Source organism: Aricia agestis, chromosome 22 (genome assembly GCF_905147365.1).
Source record: "Aricia agestis chromosome 22, ilAriAges1.1, whole genome shotgun sequence".
In the NCBI taxonomy this organism is placed as follows: Eukaryota; Metazoa; Arthropoda; class Insecta; order Lepidoptera; family Lycaenidae; genus Aricia; species Aricia agestis.
Window position 1 is genome coordinate 3,722,592 of NC_056427.1, and position 16,782 is coordinate 3,739,373.

The following is a 16,782-nucleotide window of genomic DNA, read 5'->3' on the forward strand; positions in this document are numbered from 1 at the left end:
CTATTTTTGCTTTATAACCGGCACGGAACCTTTCGTGGGCGAGTCCAACTCGTACTTGGCCGATTATTAGTGAGTTAGTACACAAATGCTTAACAGCGTCCAATCTATATTTATATTATAAAGCGGAAGAGTTTGTTTGTTTGTTTGAACGCGCTAATCTCAGGAACTACTGATCCGATTTGAAAAAATGTTTCAGTGTTAGATAGCTCATTTATCGAGGAAGACTATAGGCTATATTTTATCACGCTAGGGCTAATAGAACCGAAGAAATAGAGGAAAATGTGGAAAAAACGGAGGGAAATTATTTCAAAGGGCTTATCTCACGAACTACTGGAGCAATTTTTATGTTATTTGGCACGGATAAGAAGTAGAGCACAATATTTTTTGTAGACTAATTTGTCTATGAAATATCTAATTTACACGAGCAAAGCCGCGCGGAACATCTAGTAAAAATAATTGTCTTAGAATGCAGTCGTAAAAATACTACGGCGTAGAGCCTCTACGAAACCTCTACACAATGCTACGAATCGTAGCACCACTACAATCTACATACATTTCCTGTAACTTGGCCATTGAGTTTGTCACAGGAAACGCACTTGGGTGTCCTCTGTTTGTTCTCAGGGGTGTATTATCAGGTGACAGTCTGCTTGTTTGTATAACATCGTAGAACATAGTATACTGGACGTCATAAGTTACGTAGCCCGTAACTCCGTTGCACAAAAATTAGTTCATCGCGCGGGAACCGTACATTTTTGCGGGATAAAAAGTATCCTAGGCCCCTTCTCAGGACTCAGACTTTCTCCATGCCAAATTTCGGCGAAATCGGTTCTGTGGTTTGGGCGAGAGAGACAGACCGACAGACAGACAGACACACTTTCGCATTTATAATATTAGTATAGATAGCTCCAGACTCCAGTAGTAAAAAATCATGTTGTTTGGTGTATAGAAGTCCCCGTTAATATTTACTTTATTTGTTGTTATAGCGGCAATAGAAATAAAAAACTTGAGAGGTGTTAAGGGATACCCGAATGGAACGAAGTTATTTCTTATGATCAAAAAACCTGTATACATAATATTACACGTTCAAAAATTTTATTAAAGAAACGCCATCTATTGACACCCAGGAACACTAACAACGTGTCGCTGTTTATTTAAAAAAACGCCATCTAGTTGACGCACAGGAATACGTCTTGCTGTCAACGTCCTCTGCCCCTAACATGCAGGTACTAATAAAAAGTGTCGAGGTCAAATATCGTTTTGTCTAGTCTTCAGATTTACGCCGAACGCGCGATGAGGAACTTCGTTCCAATATTTTGAGATTACTAAAATTCACTGTCTACCTGTCTGTCCGACAGACAGACAGACAGGTAGACAGTGAATTTTAGTAATTTAGGCTCCTGTTTTTCAAGGTCACACACTTTTTAGGTTTATGCTCCCAAATTTGTTTTGACACTATCGAATATCGATTGTACCTCTATTTACAATTAATTAAACTCCCAATAAACTGCCGATAAGATATCAATTACTTACGAAGACAAATCGTCGTTGGTAAATATTTCAAATGTTAATTATTGGTTCAATCCTTCTGCGATGGACCTTAAGTGGGGACATACGGGAGAAAAATTGCTTGTCCTTAAGAGGGCGACTAACCCAAATAATCAAACATCGTCCTTCTCTCTTCACACTCACGCCCATCTTTCATTTTATGCCAGGTGCAAAAGGAAGCTTATACGTGGGAGAGCCATGCTGCGGCACGAATGGACCGGCTCGACCGGAGAAATACCACGTTCTCACAGAAAACCGGCGTGAAACAGCGCTTGCGCTGTGTTTCGCCGAGTGAGTGAGTTTACCGGAGGCCCAATCTCCTACCCTATTCCCTTCCCTGTCCTCCCCTATTCCCTTCCCTTCCCTCCTCTATTACCCTATTCCCTCTTAAAAGGCCGGCAACGCACTTGCAGCTCTTCTGATGCTGAGAGTGTCCATAGGCGACGGATGTTGCTTTCCATCAGGTGACCCGTTTGCTCGTTTGCCCCCTTGTTTCATAAAAAAGGACGACGCAGAATCATCGCCAACTTAGTTTTTTCTTAATAACTCGATAAATATACAACATTTTAAAAATCCGCTAGGTCGATCTCTCGATCGATAGAATTTAACACAATGTATTAAAATATTAACTTAATTTAATGCACGGTTCTGGCAAAAAGTATGTGAAAAATTCGTGAAAATTAGATGCATCTTTGTGATTTTTTCTATAGAGAAAATTTTAATACATCGTATTTTCGCTCAAATCAAATTCTTGGAAATATAATGTAGTACTAGCTGTTTGACCAAGCTTTGCTCGGTATCACGGGAACTCACGGGAACCGTACATTTTTCCGGGATAAAAAGTATCGTATTTCCTTTCCGGGGACTCAAAGTATCTCCATACCTAGTTTTAGCAAATTCGGTTCAGTGGTTTAGGCGTGGTATCAGACAGACTGTCTACCTGTCTGACTGTCAGTTACCTCCTTACGCCCAAACCGCTAAACCGATTTAGCTCGAATTTGGCCTGGAGAGACTTCTAGTCTCGGAAAAAGGACAAAAATACTTTTTATCCCGGAAAAATGTACGGTTCCCTCGCAATACAAAAATGTAACGACCTCTGTGGCTCAGTTGGTGGGCTGTTTGTAGCTCAAGCCGGGGTTCGCGGCTACAAATCCCGCCGACGGAACAAAAAGTTTTCAAAGTTCCTGGGTCTCCATGACCCAGGAACTTTGAAAACTTTTGTTGTGTATTAAATATGTGAATGATTTAATAAAAATCTTAAATATATGTATAGTATAAAAGTACTAAATATATTTCCGTTGTCTGGTACCTGTAACACAAGTCCTTCAGGTACCTAGCACGGGGCCAGACTGACGTGGTGTGAAGCGTCCATAGATATCATTTTATTATTATTATACTACAATATATTTCCGTTGTCTGGTACCTGTAACACAATCCTTCGGGTACTTAGCACGGGGCCATACAGGCGTGGTGTGAAGTGTCTATAGATATCAGATATTTGAGTTGCAGGAAAAGTCATCTAGTTTAGAATATAAATGTGATTTTACTTCGGCGTAGTCGGGAAAAAGTTGCGTCATTTCCGAAAATCCTCTCCCGTGTTTTCCAAAAGCAATCTAGCATCCTTACAGATTGATTTACTCCGTAATTATCAAAAGAAGATATCAACTTAATTGACAGAAACGCTTAAGACTTCAACGGAATAAATATCGGATTACTTTCTAAGAAATTAGAATTAGTTTTCTAAGAAAATATTCGAGTTTTTCATACGGCTTCTTGGCAATTTCGAATAATAAATCTTATTGATTGTATGGCTTCTTGGCAATTCGAAATTATAAATATTATAGATTTCGTTTATCAGATATCATTTAATGTTTTTATACGTGGGAGAGCCATGCTTCGGCATGAATGGGCCGGCTCGACCGGATAAATACCACGTTCTCACAGAAAACCGGCGTGAAACAGCGCTTGCGCTGTGTTTCGCCGAGTAAGTGAGTTTACCGGAGGCCCAAACCCCTAACCCCTACCCTATTGCCTTCCCTACCCTTAACTATTCCCTTCCCTTCCCTTCCCTACCCTCCCCTATTACCCTATTACGTCTTAAAAGGCCGGCAACGCACTTGCAGTTCTTCTGATGCTGCGAGTGTCCATGGGCGACGGAAGTTGCTTTCCATCAGGTGACCCGTTTGCTCGTTTGCCCCCTTATTTCATAAAAAAAAAAAATGTGAGTGGATGAATAAGGTATTCAGGGCGAGCGATGCGAGCCCTAGTATATCCCACAACCTGTACATTTTGTGGTACACTTTACAGTAAAACTATCACGCCTATTGATTTGTGCTTTAACCCTTCAGTAAGTGCCAAAATCTTTGCAAAAATGTAGGGTACGTGGTTTGCAAAAAAAAAATGGCCCCCGGCCTACCCTCTTTGTACAAATAATGTAATAACCTTACATCTAATCCATATTTTATGTTTGTGTGAAAAATATTATAATATATGTTAAATTTTCTATCTATCAAGCCATCATAATATAGTATTTAGTCAGATGTGATATTTGTCTCACCACTGTAAACTTTGAAATCAATGTTTCTAACTATTTCGCAACAAATATATTAATACATTATTATAATCTCAATAACACAGAGCTATACAAACTGTTTATGTAAACAATTCTTTGAAATAACTTAACTTGTTATCAATAAACAGATAAGAGATAAGAGTAATAAAAACCGGTTTTGGTATTATACACAAGCAAACTTCGTCCTTAGTGCAATACAAATAAAGTTCAAAATAGCCGCGGCCGGCAAAAAGCCGTTATAAATAGGTAATTTTTATCTTGATTATTTTACTAAAACGATACTATTATATACTATTACTAGGATCTAAATCGTTTTGTACACGATAATATACGCTTTTAACGTCAATTATTTACAAAAATATTAAACAAATCGCGTTCAAATCACATAAATAAAAACCAAATTTTCTCGTGTAAACTAGAAGTTATTACGATGTAAGTATTTCTTTCAAATGATTATCTAAAACTATTTATAAATTATAATTAATAAATTAAACTATTTTACTACTTACATTCGTTAAATCCATCAATAATATCAAACATACAACACAACATGGCAGAACACACACGAAAAATTCACGATTTTCAAATGACTGACAAATATTCGTCGACCACAGATTGTATAATATTTTGCATTCAGAATGTGGCAAATTTATCGTAGATCATAACTAACCAAACTTCTTCATACAAAAGTAGTCTCTAAGTCGACGAAATACGTAATTCAATCGAACGAAAGAGCGCGGCCACATCCGGCCGCTTGGGTGTAGACGGAATGGCTGCAGTATAATCTGTGGCGGCCGGATCCGGCCGCTTGGGGATTAAAAGGTTAACATAGTAATTTTTATTTATATTATGTAGATGTGTTATCATCAGGCAGTCAAAGTGTGACGACGCGAGCCCTCACTTGACTTGGTTTTTAGCTGGTAATTTTAAAATATAGGAGCAATGCGGCGTTGCCGTGCATTGTCTGCCGTCGTTATAGTTCGGCAGACTTCGGCACAGTGTTTGTGTGCGTTGTGTGCTATGCTTTATCGCGGCAGTCTGCGAGTGCCACAGGTTTTTTTTTAAATATTATTCCGTCAGGGCTTAAGATCTCACTAAATGCCTCTACTTACGACCTCTATGGCTTAGTGGTTAAGCGCGTTGTAGCGCAAGCCCCGGGGGTCGCGGGTTCGAATCCCGTCGATACAACAAAAAGTTTTCTATGTTCCTGGGTCATGGACTAAATATAATATGTATCAAATAAAAATTCTTAATATACGAATTAAATATATGTCCGTTGTCTGGTACCTGTAACACAAGTCCTTCAAATACTTAGCACGGGACCAGACTGACGTGGTGTGAAACATCTATATATATTAGAAAAAAAAACGTTTCAAACGGAGGCTCATTTAATCGTTTATTAACGACAAGTAATCTATCATCCCTCAAAATCCTTCAGGTTTATATTATCACGTTGAATGGAGTGAAAAATCGTGAAAAACTGTGAAAAACACCCCCGAGAATTTCTAAAGGCGCTCCTATTTAATTTATAATACTTAAGTGAAATTAAAGATAATTTTTAGCATAATTTCATCAGACAATGCTGTCATAATTGAAGAAGTGGATAACTATATTTTGTTACTTATGGAAAGTTACTGATTTTTATCTTTTCTTAACTTCTTTATCATCTATCTAATATAATATTATTTATCTTTTATTTTATTTCGAATCGAAATATTTGACGACCTCTGTGGCTCAGTTGGTGGGCTGTTGGTAGCTCAAGCCGGGGGTCGCGGGTTTTGCCGACGGAACAAAAAGTTTTCAAAGTTTCTGGGTCATGGATGTGTATTAAATATTATGTGTATCATATAACAAAAATCTTAAATATATTAATATGTGAAGTATAAAATTATTAAATTATATTTCCGTTGTTAGGTACCTGTAACACAAGTCCTTCAGGTACTTAGCACAGGACCAGACTGCCGTGGTGTGAAGCGTCAATAGATATTATATTATTATAATCATTTTCATGGGTCATTTCCTCCAACTAGGTGGGACGACGATCTCCGCTTAGTTGCAGGCCCATGTTGGATGCGAGTAGCAGGAGATCGGTCATCTTGGCGTTCATAGAGAGAGGCCTATGTCCAGCAGTGGACGACTATAGGCTGATATGATGATGATGATAATTTTCATGGTCCTAAACCTCCATTTGTGGAACGAAACATAAATTTTATAATTTTAGTTACCTTACTTTATCCACTCACCTCTTCAATTGTGGCGTCATAATATTTTTTTTATAAAACTCAAGAGAAACTGGCGATCTCTATAATATCATGATTAAATGAATAAATTTTGTGATTCAAATGTGATTTATTTAAATTATCATCAGATATGGTATGTCGATGGCCACTTCCGGCCAATTTGCATTGTGGCCATCTGTCAAGTGGCCATTGTCTGCCATCTTTATGTTTCCGTCCGAATGACACAGTACAAATAATATACAGTAGGTGGACTTCATTTTTGAAGTGACACCCTTTTTAGGGACGTAACCCTATTACTGAGAATTTAATGTCTGTCCGTCCGTCCGTCTGGCTGTATCTCATGAACCGAATGAATAGATAGAATTCAATTTTTTTATGTTACACTTTTTGGAGGATGGGCAACAGATATCAAACTCAGGTCTGACCACGTGATCTGATCTAAAATCCGTAAGCGGTTGAAGAATTAACGTGATTTTTGTCGAATATCTCTAAAATGTTGTCTCTTTATATTTTATTCAAGAGTCTCTTAAAAGAAAATTAACTTTAGATTTTAGGCTTCTCTGAAAGGTTTATTGGGTAATCTAATTTATTATTAACAAACTTCAGTAAAGAAAATAAATTAATACTTATCCTTAATGTTGCTATTCAATTTAGAAGTTTCGTTAGGCTAACAATCCTTAAACCTTTAATACTAAAAAGGGACTGCTTCTTACAAAACAATAAAAAAAATAACTTAAAAATTCCCTATCTCAAAAACTGCTGAAACGATACTTGTTTTCCCAGGAAACGACATAGGATATTTTTTGGAACGAAGTTCCTTATCGCGCGTTGCGAAAGGGGGCTAGACGAAAAGTTGTAATGACACAAAAGTGTCGTATGTCGCGTGTTTCTCTCTCTGTCTCTCGCATTGAACAGTGTAATGTAGCGACGTTTTTTTTTTTGTTGAGTGTATACAAGTTTTTGTAGATATACGAAATAACTTCGTTCCATCCGTGTGTCCCTTGACACCTCCAAAGTTTTTATTTAATAAAAAAATGTACGGTTTTATTGTCATAAACGTATTTGGACATCTCATTACTTGTAATAATTACTCTGACAAAATAAGATTGTATTATTATTATTGCTAACGTATAAATTTGTTTTTACCCATGACATCTTGTTACTGACAAAAATTTACTTGTATTGCTTTTTCTTAATAAAATATCTTATATCTTAAAACGAGCAATTCTTGTATATATATATATGTTCAATAATATATCATCCGATAGTCGATAACGCCATCTAGCGAAAGAGTGGCGTAACGGAAGCAGTGACGTGAACCCCGCGCAGTTTGCAGCAGCGTGACGTCGACACCCGCATCGCCGCGCCGCATCTGGGGCAACTTCACTCCTTTTCACCGCTGAACGCGTAATGGTGGCTAATATAACTGTCCTCACGTTAATAAATCATTAATTTTGTAATTTTTCGTACAATAAACGTAGTAATCAACAAGTCAATAAAGAACTTCATTGAAGAGTTCCTCCTGCTCCCGAACAAGTTTGGTCCTGCCGAGCCATATACAAGATACAAAGAGCCAGGCGGCAACGTGGAGCGTTACTTTGGAGAAGAGGATTATCCAGTCCAGGATTGTCGTCAAGTCGCATCCGGTCAGGTTACAAAACCCTTTTTCCCCATCCTTATCCAATATTTGCGTTAATATTGTTATTTTTTCCGTCTTAGTTGCGGTATTCCGCGGCGCCGGTGCCGCGTCAGGGCGTGGCTGAGCGGGAAACTGTAAGTACTTTTGCTTCCTATAACTTTCAAAATGAGTGACGATGAATTTAATGCGTTAGAACCTCCCCAGGGGCCTATGAAAACAAATGAAAGGGCTAAATCTCCTCGCTTAGGTATTAGCACAACCTCAAATAAACGTCTCGCTGATTTAAAAAAGCAGCGAGGTACGCTAAAAGGACGGCTTACGTTATTTGAGAAGTATATTTCGAAATTAGACAAATTAACACTAAATTTAAATATGAAAACAGAATTAGATTTACGAATTCAGTCAGCTTACAATTTGTTCCAAAGTTTCAATGATATTCAATGTGAAATGGAACAATTAATTGATGAAACCGATTTACCTACTCAATTAGAATATCGGGAGTCATTCGAACAACAATATTTCTCCATTATGGCTGAAGCGAAGTGCATGATAAATTCTAAAGATAGTGAACGAAACCAAGTTCCTTGTCAAGTTTTACATAATCCTGTGTCGGCAATTAAGTTACCAGAAATTAAACTACCAGCATTTGACGGTGCGTATGATCAGTGGTTGGAGTATAGAAATTCATATCTCACCATGATACATAATCGTAAAGATCTCAATGATATACAGAAATTCCACTATTTAAAATCATCTCTTAGTGGTACTGCCTCTCAAGTTATAACGGCGTTGGAATTTACTGCGGAAAACTACTTACATGCATGGGAGCTTATCGAAAATAGGTTTCACAACAATCGGTTATTAGTGCAAAATCACGTTAAAGCTTTGTTTACTGTCCAGGCTCTTCAAAGTGAATCATATATTCAAATTAGAAAATTGATAGACTCAACATTACGTAATTTGCGTGCACTAAAATCACTGAACGAGCGGACGGATACATGGGACACGCTAATTGTCTATCTTGTTGTATCTAAACTTGATCAGTCAACTGAACGCGAATGGGAAACTTATAAAGGTACTCTCGTGTCTAAGAATGATTCAAATAACATTAAATTAAATGATCTGTTAGAATTTTTAAGAAACCGTGCGGATATGTTAGAAATGATTAAGTCTAGTAATAATAAAGGTATTTCTACAATTAAGCATAATTACAGTGATACAAATAAGTTAAATTCTAATTTTAATAAAAAATATATAAGTAAATCAAATCACATAAACTCGCAACCTGTCACACATTCATACGTTTCTAATTCAAGTTCTAATAAACATAACTCCGAAAATAATAAATCTAGGCGTAATTGTGTTAATTGCGGTGGAGATCATTATTTATACTCATGTCCAAAATTTTTAAATTTGTCTGTGCAAGATAGGAATATAATTGTGAAAAATAAAGGACTTTGTCAAAATTGTTTTCGTTCTAATAGTCACTCAATAAGCGAGTGTTCGTACGGCCCATGTAAAATATGTAAAAATAATCATAATACATTACTTCATAATAATAACAGCGATAGCGTAGGTAAAGCTGCATCTACGTCGACTATTTTGCATCCGTCGGCGAGCGTAAACAAATCAGCTGATGCGCAGGGCCTACGGTCCGAGCGCAATGTACTTACGTGTAGTGCCGCTGTGCAACCGGTTTTGTTATCAACGGCACTTATAGATGTTCCCGATATAAATAATTGTTATCATACAGTTAAAGCACTCCTCGATAATGGGAGTCAAAATTGTTTTATTACAGAATCGTTATGTAATCGTTTACAATTACCTATTATACAGTCCACAATTCATATTTCAGGTGTAGGACAAAGCGTTTCAAAAAGTTCTCACACTTGTAAAATAAATATTCGTTCAAAAGTTAATGATTTTAATACTAATATTCAATGTTGGGTTCTTCCTCGTATAACATCGAAGTTACCTTCGTTAGACGTTCACTGTAAATGTATACAGATTCCTAAACATGTTTCGCTCGCGGACCCTACGTTTAGCGTTTCGTCGGACATTGATATATTGTTAGGAGCGGACATATTTTGGGATCTTTTAAATAATAATAAGATTAAAATTAGCAGTGGTCCATATTTGTACGATTCCAAATTAGGATGGATCATCTCTGGCCCTCTTCATATTAATAAGTCGTTTAAACCTGAAAAAGTTCAATGTAATTTAGTTCAAATAAATAATCAATTGCAAAAATTTTGGGAGTTAGAAGAATTGACTGACTTACCAAATATAATGTCGAATGATGATCGTTATTGTGAGAAGTTATTTACAGAGACTACTAAACGTGACGAGTTTGGTAGATTTTTCGTTCATATTCCTTTAAAGGAGTCACCCGAATTGTTAGGGGACTCGTACACTATGGCAAAAAATCGTTTTTTTTTGCCTGGAAAGAAAGTTAGATCGTTTACCTAACTATAAAAAGCTTTATTTTGAATTTATGCGGGAATATGAGGCACTCGGTCATATGACTCCAGTTGCATCAAAGGATATCCCGGATATACTAAGTAAACCGCATTATATCTTGCCTCATCATGGTGTTTACCGAGAGGATAGTGTCACTACTAAATTGCGTGTTGTGTTCGACGCGAGCGCGAATACGTCTAATAATAAATCATTAAATAATATACAACATGTAGGTCCACCGTTACAAAATGATATTTTGTCTATATTACTTAGATTTAGGCAGTATAAATATGTGGTGTGTAGCGACATCCAGAAGATGTACAGACAGATATTTGTTGAACAGGATCAACGTGTCCTGCAATTAATATTATGGCGGGAAGGTCGAGATTTACCTTTGCAATTGTATAAGTTGAACACAGTTACGTATGGTACTGCGTCGGCTCCTTTTCTAAGTATGCGTTGCTTACAACAATTGGCTTTAGAATGTGATGATGATTTAGTAGCCAGGACTATTAAGGATAATTTTTACGTAGATGACCTTTTTACAGGATCCGACGACCTTGACTCGTTATTACAGTTGTGTAATAAAATATCTGCAACTTTAAAAAAGGGTTGTTTCCCGTTACATAAATGGACTTTTAGTCATGACGTTTCTGCTGATAAGTGTAAAGACCTAAATGTCGGTGAACATCGCTTGTCAAAAACGTTAGGGTTAGGTTGGTGTACAAAAAATGATGAATTTTATTTTACAACTAAAATCACACATAATGATACAGTAGTTACAAAGCGTGTAATATTATCGACAATTTCACAAGTATATGATCCTTTAGGTTTACTCGCGCCTGCGGTAATAACAGCTAAATTATTGTTACAAAAGCTATGGTTACATAAACTAGATTGGGATGACGAAGTTCCTAAAAATATTACGAATGCATGGCAAGGCTTTCTTTCAGATTTAAAATATTTACGCGATATTAAAATACCTCGTTACGTGATTCGCGGTAATTATATAGAACTTCATATTTTTACCGACGCGTCGCAAAGTGCCTACGGTGCGTGCGCGTACGTTAGATCGTGCCACAATGATTGTCAAACTACTGTACCTATTTCTGTGCATTTGTTGTGCGCTAAAAGTAAGTTGGCGCCGATAAAGACTGTTAGTATTCCCAGGTTAGAGCTATGCGGAGCTTTAATAGGTGCGAAATTGTATTGTAAAATAAAAAAGTCTTTATGTTTAAATTTTAATAAGGTTTATTTTTGGACTGACTCAACAATCGTGCTGGGGTGGCTTCGTATGTCACCTCATCTACTAAAAACGTTTGTACAAAATAGAGTCGTCGAAATTAATGAATTGACCGGTGATACCATCTGGCGGCATGTTAAGGGCACGGAAAATTCAGCTGATATCATAACGAGAGGTTCTACATTAGACACATTAAAGTATGATAATAATAATAAATGGTGGTGTGGCTCTACGTTTTTACGAGAACCTGTGGCTAAGTGGCCAATTTTTAATAATAATATTGAATCGTTATCTATTGATTTACCCGAAACTAAGCCTGATACAATTAATTTACATTCCATTCAAATTACTTCATTGATTGATTTTGAACGATTTTCGTCATTTATTCGTTTGCAAAGAAGTTGTGCATATTTATTGCGTTTTATAAATAACGCGCGAGTAAATACGCGCGGCAGTATAGGTTCGCGTTTAACCGGTCCGTTATCAGTAGACGAGCTGCAGCGGTCGCTCGATGCATTGACGCGGCTCGTTCAACAAGATTGTTTTAGTGAGCAATATCGTGAGTTAAAAAATAAAATACCGTTGAATAGTAATAAAAATAACAATAAAACTAATAAATTATTATATAAACAAATATCAGGCTTAAATATATTTTTAGATAAGTTTAATATAATTCGTATAGGTGGAAGGTTATCTAACGCGCTTGGATTTAATTATGAAAAGAAACACCCGGTATTGTTAAGTAATAAACATCGTTTCTCGAGGTTATTGTGTGAATATGAACACAAACGACTCCTTCACGCTGGACCTCAACTTTTAGTGTATTCTATGCGTGAAAAGTGGTGGATTTTAGGAGCTCGTAATTTGGCTAGACAGGTAGTACATAACTGTGTCATATGTAAACGAATGAAAGGGAGAACGTTGACTCCTCTCATGGGTAACTTACCTACTGAGCGACTGGAGCCCAGCTTCCCATTCATACAGTGTGGAGTTGACTATGGGGGCCCATTGTTCATACTGGATCGCAAAGGCAGAGGTGCTAAATTAATTAAAGCATATATTTGTCTATTTATATGTTTTACGACTAGAGCAATACATTTAGAATTAGTAGGTAGCTTGAGCACGCAGGATTATATTTTAGCATTAAATCGTTTTATAGCACGACGCGGAAAGCCGTACCAAATATTTTCAGACAACGGGAAAAATTTTGTGGGTGCTGAAAATAATTGGCAGCAATTTTTAATAAAACTAAAGATATTTCTGATTTTCTAACTAATAACCAAATTCGTTTAACATTCATACCCCCCTATAGTCCTCATTTTGGTGGGTTATGGGAGGCAGGAGTCAAGTCCTGCAAGTACCATTTGAGACGCGTACTCGGTAATGCTAAATTAACACGCGAGGAGTTTGAAACAGTATTAACGCAAATAGAAGCTGTTCTGAACTCCCGCCCTTTATCCCCTCTGTCCTCAGATTCTGACGATTTCCTCCCACTCACTCCAGCACACTTCCTGATCGGTCGACCGCTGACTGCGCCTGCCTGCGAGAACCTCACGACGATCGAGCCTACGAGACTGGGACGCTACGAACGTGTGGAGCAAATTAGACAACACTTTTGGCAACGATGGTCTAAAGAATATGTTTCAGAGCTCCAGCAACGAACAAAATGGAAGGACAACAATGAGGACATCACACCTAATATCTTGGTCCTTATCAAAGAGGATAATACTCCACCACTCAACTGGAAATTGGGACGAGTAACAGAAGTATTCCCTGGGACTGATGGAGTATCCCGTGTAGCTGAAATACGTACAGCGCACGGTATTATACGACGGTCTTTCTCGAAGATCTGCCCGCTGCCTGTACAACTGTGAAGACGAATATGTTGGAAGATCCTGGTTCTTCCAAGGCGGCCGGTATGTTCAATAATATATCATCCGATAGTCGATAACGCCATCTAGCGAAAGAGTGGCGTAACGGAAGCAGTGACGTGAACCCCGCGCAGTTTGCAGCAGCGTGACGTCGACACCCGCATCGCCGCGCCGCATCTGGGGCAACTTCACTCCTTTTCACCGCTGAACGCGTAATGGTGGCTAATATAACTGTCCTCACGTTAATAAATCATTAATTTTGTAATTTTTCGTACAATAAACGTAGTAATCAACAAGTCAATAAAGAACTTCATTGAAGAGTTCCTCCTGCTCCCGAACAATATAAATATATAATTGGAATCTCGGAATCGGCTCCAACGATTTTCATGAAATTTAGTATATAGGGAGTTTCGGGGGCGATAAATCGATCTAGCTAGGCATCATTTTTAGAAAATGTCATTTAATTCGTGTTTTATCGAATACCGAGCAAAGCTCGGTCAAATAGCTAGTTATCATTAATGTAAGGAGCAAATACCTGTAAAACAGTTGTATACGCCTGTAATTAACTATTGTGTTAGTATAAAACGAAAATGTATTAGTTTTAAGTTATTAATGTTGTTACAATATGTTGTTGACGTATCTTTAAATAAATAAATAAATAGATTTGGAGTTGCAGATATCAACTAGTGTAACGAGGACTTTTCAACCTGAAAATCTATTATAACACACAGGTTTTCAACCTTAAACATCTAGGGAACGGAAAATGTTTCACCAGGAAAATGTTCCCATGGGATAGGCAAAGCGGGCGCGAAACAATTCTCCAACGAGCGTCAAATGTGAGGAACGTGACATTTCAAAATTAAATTTTATTTTTCACTCGCAAATGTCATGTATGAAAAGTATTCAATTTTAAGGACTTAAAATATGAACGCGAATATCTGTAAAGATCTAAAATATTGTTTAATTGAAATATTATATCTTCAGATGCAAGTTGATCATTTGATTTTGATTAAGTTTAGTATTAAGGTGACGCCGCGATAAAGTAAAAAACCGTGTTGGATATGTTTTAGATTTCTTGTTTTCTATGAAAGGCCGGCCCGGCCTCTCATAGAAAACAAGAAATGAAACAGCAAGAAATGGAAAGGGCGTACAAGACAAAATGTTTTTTATCGCGTAATTTAAAAACCAAAAATATATCTATACTAATATTATTATAAATGCGAAAGTATCTCTGTCAGTCTGTCTGTCTCGCTTTCACGCCAAAACTACCGAACCGATTGTAATTAAATTTTGTACATAGATAGTCTACAGCCTGAGCGAGGACATAGGCTACTTTTTTACTGTAAAAAATGATTGTAAGGGGATGAAAATGCGTAAATTTGTTCAAATTAAGTTAGTTCCAAAAACTCATAATAGATGGCGCCGTGCATCTCCTACATCGCGGTGACGCCTGCCCAGACTTCTTTCTATAAGAGGTGATATCATCTTATATTTGAGTTTTGATTTTTTTTCGATTGTTATTACTTTTTTACGTTATTAAATAAATCAGTACTTTATCTATGCAGTGACGTAGCCTTAAAAGCTAAACCTATCAATGATATAAATAGTTTATGGGTAAAGTTGTGTAATTATGGGCCTAAATAAGCTTTAAAATTTGGCATAAAATATAAAGTTTAGTAAAAAAAAATATGTACACACTGCACAGCTGTTTTGATTTAAGGGGTACCAGGAATTTTTTTTATAAAAGCTTTTGACACCAATTTTGTTGACAACGCGCGCTATAAACTGAAGTCCACGCGGACGAAGTCGCGGGGAACAGCTAGTTTCATATAAGCTATGGGCAAATTAAAGTATATGCTTGAACCAATCTATGTACAAATTTTGGAAGCTTATACGAGTATCACTCTCTTCTGTTGGCAAAATAGGAATCCCTTTTTTTACAGAGGTCTTTTTTATTGATTATTATCTGTTATAAAAGTTGACCAATCGTGTTATGCTATGGGTAATTCAAAGACAAAGACCTGATGAATACTGACAATGAACTTTAATTTCCTAGCTTTAGTCATTGCTGAGAAAAATTCATATCGATACAGCCAAATTATCAAGGCGTCGCCGTAAAATACATTGAGTCCCGGGAAAGGACATAGGGTATTTTCAGACACATTTTCGCATATTTATAATATTATAGTATGGTAGCACAGACAGTCTTCAATCGTGATCGATTGTAATTAATTTCGGAATCTATATAGACGAATGCCCCAACATTTTTTAAAAATTTGTCCATCATAATATGCAAACTTGGTGAAGCATTCTAACCTGTATCATTAGTCCATATTTTCACCGTAATTGTTATTCAATATGGCCACAAAATGGCGTCCAGAATGGCCGCCATCTTAAGTACACTCAGCTGAAGTGGGGTACAGCCGAGAGGCATAAGAAATAAGAAATTATGCGCCCGTAATGCTGCTTTCAGAGTAGCAAATAGGCTCTATTTGACTATAGATATAGTGCCATCTATCCATACTTATATTATAAATGTGAAAGTGTGTCTGTCTGTTTGTCTGTTACATCTTCACGCCCAAACCGAGATACAGACAGACGGACAGACAGACACACGTTATCTATCTATCTATATAATTATATAAAACTCAAAGGTGACTGACTGACATGTGATCTATCAACGCACAGCCCAAACCACTGGACCGATCGGGCTGAAATTTGCCGTGCAGGTAGATGATATGACGTAGGCATCCGCTAAGAAAGGATTTTGATCAATTCTACCTCCAAGGGGTTAAAATAGGGGATGCCAGTTTGTATATAATAATAGTACTTAACGCGAGCGAAGCCGCGGGAAAAAGCTCGTCATTTATAATATTAGTGTAGATCTCTTCATGCCCAAAGCGCTGAACCGATATAGCTGGGTATACACTGAGTCCCAGGAAAAGAAAAAGAATAGTTTGTGTTATAGAAAAATGTACGGTTTCCAGGCGATCATGTCATCTTTCAAACAAAATAGCTTGATCCAAATCTGTTCGACCATAAGGGTGAGGCCAAACGAGCATAATTTTGTGAGTCGTTAGTCGCGGAATTTCTGCCGCGCAAAATAATATCTTTTCATACAAAATATCATGACTCACAAAATTACGCTCGTGTGAATCAAACAGGACTTTTGTATGAAACTGAATGCAGCAGAATTTCTGCCAGCCGAAATT

At 37.2% G+C, this 16,782-nt stretch overlaps 1 protein-coding gene across 2 annotated transcripts; it reads left to right on the forward strand.

Moving 5' to 3' along the window:
- Positions 1 to 10,505: 10,505 nt before the first annotated feature.
- Positions 10,506 to 13,652, forward strand: LOC121738146. 2 transcript variants are annotated; one of them, XM_042130031.1, is made up of 3 exons: positions 10,506 to 12,576; positions 13,006 to 13,079; positions 13,173 to 13,652. In XM_042130031.1, exons 1-2 carry the CDS (start codon positions 10,518 to 10,520, stop codon positions 13,065 to 13,067), a joined length of 2,121 nt encoding a protein of 706 aa, XP_041985965.1. In that variant the 5' UTR covers positions 10,506 to 10,517; the 3' UTR covers positions 13,068 to 13,079; positions 13,173 to 13,652. The 2 variants fall into 2 exon arrangements, with proteins under 2 accessions (XP_041985965.1, XP_041985964.1); XM_042130030.1 differs by having other exon boundaries at positions 13,006 to 13,652.
- The last annotated feature ends 3,130 nt before the right edge of the window (positions 13,653 to 16,782 follow it).

Excerpts from the sequence above, each read along its gene's own strand:
- LOC121738146 (XM_042130030.1), top strand. The coding sequence starts at position 10,518 with ATGACTCCAGTTGCATCAAAGGATATCCCGGATATACTAAGTAAACCG. Across the intron at positions 12,577-13,005 it reads TCGTAATTTGGCTAGACAGG|CTATAGTCCTCATTTTGGTG; the intron begins TAGTACATAACT and ends ATTCATACCCCC.